At 45.5% G+C, this 7,618-nt stretch overlaps 1 protein-coding gene across 1 annotated transcript; it reads right to left on the bottom strand.

Annotated features, from left to right (window-relative positions):
* Window positions 1-561: 561 nt before the first annotated feature.
* On the bottom strand, window positions 562-4,419 carry LOC140279274 (uncharacterized). Its single transcript, XM_072374401.1, has 3 exons — window positions 3,331-4,419; window positions 966-1,125; window positions 562-728 (listed from the first exon to the last, which is right to left on the bottom strand). Exons 1-3 carry the CDS (start codon window positions 4,417-4,419, stop codon window positions 562-564), a joined length of 1,416 nt encoding a protein of 471 aa, XP_072230502.1.
* Between the last annotated feature and the right edge of the window lie 3,199 nt (window positions 4,420-7,618).

Genomic DNA, 7,618 nt, shown 5'->3' with positions numbered 1-7,618 from the left:
AAGGGAGGGCAGTTGGCCACGGTAGATCTTATAGGTGTGGTCGGTGACCCACACCGGTGCACAGACTCCCGTCCAGTTCATGGGCAACATCGGATATACATTATGTCCGCATAACCACCACCCGTTCTGGATGAGGTACGTCCCGTTCGATGGTGCGGACATGTTGGTTGGGGAGCCTTCTCCAGTTGCTGTGGCAATCCCGTCTTGGCACTCAGAAGTGATGTTTAGAGCTCCCATCCAGGCTCCTCCCTGTGGGCAGCCCTTGCTTTTGCACAGATGCGTCTCATTTCCTTGAGTGAAGCAAGTGAAGTTCTGCCCTTTGGGAATGTGGAGATATGCTACTTGTGGTGTGGGTTTTCCTTTGATTGTAATGTTCATGCTAGCCCAGAACAATGTACTGCATGTCCTGTTTTCTACTCCCCAATGGGAATCAGAGTCATTGATCACAATGTTACCATGTTGAAACCCAATACCTGCCATTGAGGCCATACATTTCGCTTCAGTTTCATTCATCCACTTGGCTGCAAGATGGGTCTGCGTAGAGGAAGGGGGAAGTTTGGATCACACATAACATCCCTCAGCTCCGTCAGGTTGTCCCACTGTGGATTTCACATACCTGTACCAGGTATTTGTGTCGAATGGATGTTTCGGGTCCCATGTCCAGTCCTTGTAGTCCACATCATGGGTCCATCTCTTTTCCCGGTTTGGTTTGGGATTACTTTGGACACCTAGGATGAATACAGACAATACACACGCTACAGCCGCAGCGCAGCTGAGTAACACCTTTTGTGTTCCCATTGCTGCTCAGTTATCAGAGATGCAGGTGCACCCTTGGCCTATCAGAGTGAGGATCAGTTGGTTTCTTCACTGACGTTGAGACACCTCACTCTAAACAATGAGGTCCCTTTGTAGTCAGGCTTCCCCACCACTCTGAAATTAGGGGTCCAACACTCTCTGTAACTTACAGTGGCTGAGGTGGATCCAGCTGGGTCTTTCAGCAATCTTCACTGCAGTGGGTGTGGTCAGGAGCACTTGGTATGGTCCTTCCCACCGTGGGCTGGCCCAGTTCTTCCTTTTGATGACTTTGATGTACACCCAGTCACCTGCTTTGATGGGACTGTCAACCTGTGGAAGAGAGGAATCAGAAGGCAGTAAATTTGCATAGGACACGTCTTTCTGGTTTAGTGTCCTGATCATATAATCTGCCAGAGTCTGTTCTTCCTCTGCTTTCTGTAAGTCTGATGAAAACACTGGTAACCTATATGGTCTCCCATGGACTATCTCAAACGGAGTTAATCCTTCTGATGTGGGAGTGATTCTCATATAGAGTTTCACCAGGTCCAAGCATTCTGGCCATGGACGGCCAGTAGTTTCCATGCACTTTTTCAATCTGATTTTGATAGTGCCGTTTGTTCTTTCCACAAGGCCTGCACTTTGAGGGTGGTAGGCACAATGATTTTTCAAATCCATTCCCAAATGCTCTGCCATTTTCTGAACTACTTTATTCACAAAGTGTGGTCCATTGTCACTGTAAATGGTTTGTGGGATGCCGTGGGCTGGGATGATAGTTTTGCAAATAGCCTTAGCTACTGTTAGTGCATCAGCTAGCTTTGATGGAACTATCTCAACCCATTTGGAAAAAGCATCGACCATCACTAAACAGTACTTGTGAGGTCCACTTTGTGTAAGTTCAATGAAGTCCATGTGCATTGTTTGAAACGGGTAAGAGGGTTTTGGAAAAGAGCCTCTTTTTGGTCTCATGTTTCCTTGGGGGTTATGCTTCACACACACAAGACATGCTTTACAAAAATTTTTTAAGTAGGAATTTAATCCGTACGTTGTATAGTGTTGTTGTATGATAGCACTCATCCCTCCTGTTGACACATGGCAAGGCCCATGTGTCACAATTGCTGCTGCTTTGAAAAGAGATTTAGGCAGAACTGGTTTTTCATTCACTTGAAAAATCCCATCAGAGTTTTGTGTGGCACCTTTTGTGGCCCACATCTGTTTTTCTTGTACTGATGCATTTTGTTGCATATCTGTTAGTACAGTTTGGTCAATAAGTTGTTTATCATCGGTGTGTGATAAAAATTTGTCATGTCCATGTTTTCCTGTAGCTGCTTCTTTTGCTACTTGGTCTGCAAATCTGTTGCCATTGGAGACTTCATCTTTGCCTGTAGTGTGTGCAGCACACTTGCACACTGCTAATTTGGCTGGCAACTGTATAGCTTGAAGGAGATCAGTCAGAAGGGAGGCATGTGTTACAGGTTTACCTGTAGATGTTGTCATGCCTCTGCGTTCCCATTGTTTTGCAAAATAAAACAAGGTTGAGAAAGCATATTGGCTGTCAGTGTAGATTGTTACCTCATGTCCTTCTGCTAATTTGCATGCTCTAGTCAGTGCAATAAGCTCAGCAGCTTGTGCTGACATTTGGCTAGGGAGTTTGGCTGCCTCTACCACTCTGGAGGGCAGTTGGACTATTGCATAGCCACTTCGATTGTTACCTTGTGGGTCTTTGGAACATGACCCATCAACAAACCATTTTTCTCCTACAGTGAGAGGTGTATCACTGAGGTCTGGTCTTGGTAACTGCAAATGTTCTGTTGTTTCCAGACAGTTGTGTGGTGTACCATCTTCAGGTAATGGAATCAATGTTGCAGGGTTTAAGACAGTACATCTTTTCACCACCAGATGGGGCTGAGACAGCAGTGTGGCTGTGTATGATAGATGTCTGGCTGGTGAAAGGAAATTCATTTTGCTTTGCAACAACAGCACGTCCACAGCATGTGGGACCAAAAGTTCCATTTTATGAAACAACACGACATCTGCTGATTGGGTGACTGCAAGAGCAGCTGCACAAACAGCTTGGACACACTCAGGTAAAGCTTGGGCCACTGGGTCCAACTTCTTTGAGTAGAAAGCTACAGGTTTCAATCTGCCACCATGGTTCTGCAACAACACTGAAGTCATGTAGCCATTTTTGCAGTCCACTGTCTGAACGAAGGTTTTACTGTAGTCTGGTAACACGAGAGTTGTGGTTTCCATCAAAGCTTGTTTTAAAACTACAAATGCTGTCTCAGTTTCAGGGGTCCACTTGATTTTATCAGACATTGTCATGGGGACACCGTAAATGAGATTCTGCAAAGTGTGAGTTTTTTCTGCATAATGTGGAATCCACGCTCTGCAGTAGTTGCAAAGTCCTAGGAAGGACATCATTTGTTTCTTTGTCTCTGGTTTAGGCACGTCAGCTATAGTTTGTTTTCTAGCTGTTTGTATCTGCCTGCCTGCGGCTGACAGTGTGTGGCCCAAATAGTTCACCTCTTTTCTCACCCACTGGAGCTTATCTTTTGATACTTTGTTTCCAGTTCTGCAGAGGTGCTGCAACAGGGCAAGAGAGTCTTCTCTGCATGCTTCCTCTGTTTCTGATGCCACCAAAATGTCATCCACATACACAAGCAACTGGCTTCGCTCGGGCATGTGAAAATCTGCCAAACAGGCCATTATTGCTTGGGTAAAGATAGTGGGGCTGTCAGCAAACCCTTGTGGCAATCTGGTGTAGGTGTATCCTTGACCCTCATATGTGAATGCAAACCAGAACTGAGAGTCTGGGTGAATTGGGACTGAGAAAAAGGCGTTACTGAGGTCAACTACAGTAAAGAACTTTTTATCAGGCTTTAGAGAGTTCAACAATGTGTGTGGATCAGGTACATTTGGAGCTCTTGTTTCAACTGCTTCATTTACAGCACGTAGATCTTGAATCATACGCCAGTCTTTACCATTTGCTTTTTGCACTGGAAAGATTGGTGTATTACATGGGGAATCTGGGCATGGTCTGATTATTTCCCCTTTGTTAAGGTCTGTTACCACTGGTGAGATGCCCTTCACTGCCTCATGTTTCAGAGGGTATTGTTTTACTCTGGGCCTCCAGTCTGATCGAGGTTTAATTTGTACTGGAGGTATGGATGTTAAAAGTCCAACATCAGAAGGACCCTTTGACCACAGTTTTTCTGGGATCTCTGCCAATTCAGCTTCTTCTTTGGCAGTTAGAAAAACGTCAGTTTGTCTTGGGAGGGGGTGCACTTGTGCTTCGCACGTTGCTGCACCACCGAAAGGTTGTCTCCACATGTCACAGCTGGGACTGTAACTCCAGTTTCCGTCACTGCTCTCATAATCATTTGCAACTGCTGCCATTTTCGTTCTCATGCCAGCATCTGTCCAAGTTATGTTCTCAGGCTTGAACAGAGAGATATGAGGGGTAGCTGATAACCTGTAGCTGGATGCTCGATCCACAGGGAGGAGTACAGTCACAGCAGCAAATGACCTTCGGTCAGTGTACATGTGAAGCAATCCCACTACAACAGGAGACATTTTGCCAAATTCTTTGACGTATGTGTCATGGGGATCAGTCAAAACATTCATGGTGACATGTAATTGACTATGCGTCATTTCTGTCTCTGGATTTAGTAGTTGTTCACGTGCTTCTTGTAGCATTCTGCTAGGAAGGTGAGAATCAAACTTTGGGCTCAAATCATATGAACAATACACACTGTTGTCATCTGTGCAGGATGCATAAACGTCAACATCTCTGACTCTGCAAGCCTTCATGCCGTTTTTAATTGGGACGATGGCGATGCCCAGCCGGGTCATCAAGTCTCTTCCCAACAGGTTAACGGGGCATTTTGGTGAAATCACTACAGAGGCTGAGATAGTGAGTTTAGCTTCTTCATCTGCAACAGTCAAAGCTTTAGAAAAATACTCTTTGTGTGTTTGCCCATCTGCTGATTTAACCCAAATGCTATTTTGAGACTGTTTTAAACCTGGGACATGTGTTTTAAGAACTGTTTTGCATGCACCACTGTCACATAGAAACTCTGTAGGTTTACTATTTATTTTCAACACTATATAGGGTTTCTCTTTGAGTGCATTCAAAACGTCCCAAGCTGCATGGACATCAACAACCATCTCATCTGTAGGATTAGAGGAGTCAGAGGTTTTCATGTCTAGTCAGGAGTTAGACCTTCCTCTGTCTCCTCTTCCTCCTTTGTGATCATCTTGTTTTTTCTTTGGACAATTTCTGGACCAATGTCCCTGTTCTCCACAGTTCCAGCATTCGTCAGAATTTCTATCAGATCCAGATTGGAAGGGCCTTTGGCCTCTTCCCCTCCCTCTGTTTTTTCCTCGACCGCCACCTCTCTGGCTGCCGCGGAAGAAAACAGTGGAGCTGCTGGATTCCAAACCATCGGTGTAAAACACATCTGAATTTCCTTCTTTCTCATTTACCACTCTCTCAGCATGTCTGGCCCATTGCATGGTCTGGCCGACTGTGCTTTCAGCGGATTCAACATGATGTTTTCTTATCCAATTTCCAATCTCAGGGCGGAATCCTGTGAGGAGACCATTTTTCAGCTGTTGCTGATAAGTAGAACGATCGTTAATATTAACCTCGATACCGCTATGTATTCTGAATTCTTTTTCAAATCTCAAACGGAAATCTTCAACATCTTCATCACTTTTCTGTTTTATTCCCGCCAGGCAGCCATAATCTGCCCGTCTGCGGTACAATGTTGCCACTCTTCCTGTGAGAGCGTTCCACTGAACCTGAAACTCAGCACCGAGTGTGGCTGGCTCATCATTTGGGGCAGGAAAGGGCACGTGATTATCACGTGCGCCAGTAAAATCTCCTCTGACTCGGGCCCAATCCTTCCCGAGTGAAGTCATGGCTGCTTGGCCTGCTTCAAGCCCATTTAATCTATATGAAAGGATGATTCCTAGCATGTCCTCAGCCCACTGGGCAGGATCCTCTTTTGCAGGTGTGCATCCTTCCACAGCTCTTCTGGCTTCTTCTAAAGTCCACGGCCTGTACACATACATGTGAGCAGCCTGTCCTTCACCAGGGTTAGGATTGGCCACTTGAATCATTGGATAATGTTCGACTGTGTTCTGAGGAGGCATTGTTTCTTTTTTAGAATGACTTCTAAGCCACATAGGGGAGACGAAGGGGTTTGTGGGACTTGGGTAAAACGTGAAATCAGGCACAGGTTTGCTCAGATTAGGATACAAATCAGAGGTATTCGCTAACTGAGTAGGGGGTGCAGTGGGAGAAATAGCCTCTGCCCCTGCAGGGGGCGAGCACCCGTCAGCCGGTGTTGGGGGTACTGCAGCTTGAGGTGGGCGCTTGCTAGCCTGTGTTTCATTATCTTCTGGTCTTACAAACAAGCTTGCTGTTTTATTATCTCCCGAATTTCTCTGTTTTGCCTTCTGAATCTGCTCTCTCCTTTCTTCAGATGCCTTCAACCACAAGTTAGCGTACTGCAACTCTTTTTCCTTTCTCTCCCTCTTTGCTCCACGCTTTGCAGCTACGCTTCCTTCCAGCATCACAACCACTCCTTTCCACTGATCAACTTTCAACTTTTTGTCAACACCAAACTTCTTCTGCCACTTTGACATATAACGTAGACAACCAGGAAATTTGCCAACCATATATTTTTCATCACCTTCGGCACCTCTGGGGGAGGATTTACTGGTTTGATTACCCATTTTTTATTTTAACTTAATTTAGTACTCTGCGTATATTTTTATTAATATATGTCCTTAATACAGATTAAACTGACCTACTTCAACAAACTACTGGTTTGTGTTAACACCGTTAGGTTTCCACCAGTAATGCTGATTCAGTCAGTGTACTCTGTCATTCACACTCTCATTCACTCGTATTTACACAGCAGCAAGTATTTTGTACAGCACAAAGCACAAATTCTTTCCCTGCTACTCAGAAGCAAACCTTCGACAAGGAACTACTTCTGACAAAGAGCAGACTTCTGCAGCAGTCTCTCTCACTTGGGACTCAAGGCCACTGCGTACAGAGCCTCTGACCCTTTACTTTCTGGGACTCAAGGTTTTTAGCCTCTGACCCTGTACTCTTTGGGACTCAAGGCCTCTCTTCTTACAGAGCCTCTGACCCGTAACACAGCGCTTTTCACTTACTTGATCTTCTCTGTTGGTTCGTTTCACTCCGTCCGGATCCCGTCAATCCACCGTTGGCAGACGAAGTCGGACCTATGACGCTGGCCCAGCGAAGAATTTACCCCCCAGGACTTTCTTCCAGGTCCTGTTGACACTGGCCGTGCACGGATTTCAGCGCGTCGTCCTCCGTCCGCCAGCGGTCAGGTATGTTGGGATCCGGGTCACGGCACCAAGTTGATGGGGTTTTTCGTTCTTACTAACGAAGTCCCACCTTAAACAGAAAGAACCACACAAGAGATCAATATAAAGTTCAGCTTTTGCAAAAGGGGAGAGCCGTCGCTGCTTCAGCCACAGGTGTATGTGTCTAAGCAACCTACAACAATCTCCGACTCTCTCCTTGCAGCAGCCTGGTTTTATTCAAAGATTAGAAAAGGGGAAGAGTTTTACAAAACAAAAGGCTGCATAGAAATTTCAGAGCGTGTGACTCTGTCTAACATTTAGGTATGGAGACACATCTGTAACTTCAGAGTGTGAGACCTTGACGATAATCATTCAAAGAGATACATCTACAAACTAGTTTGAATCAGGCATTGTGCGTTGTAGTTTGAACTCAGTTAAACTCAGTTGACCTCCGGAAGGCTCTGTCCTGAAGCAT

The sequence above is a fragment of the Leuresthes tenuis genome, unplaced genomic scaffold (assembly GCF_036924035.1).
Source record: "Leuresthes tenuis unplaced genomic scaffold, fLeuTen1.0.hap1 SCAF_21, whole genome shotgun sequence".
Lineage (NCBI taxonomy): Eukaryota > Metazoa > Chordata > Actinopteri > Atheriniformes > Atherinopsidae > Leuresthes > Leuresthes tenuis.
The sequence above is the reverse complement of the archived record's forward strand: the minus strand, read 5'-3'. Positions and strand labels throughout refer to the sequence as shown.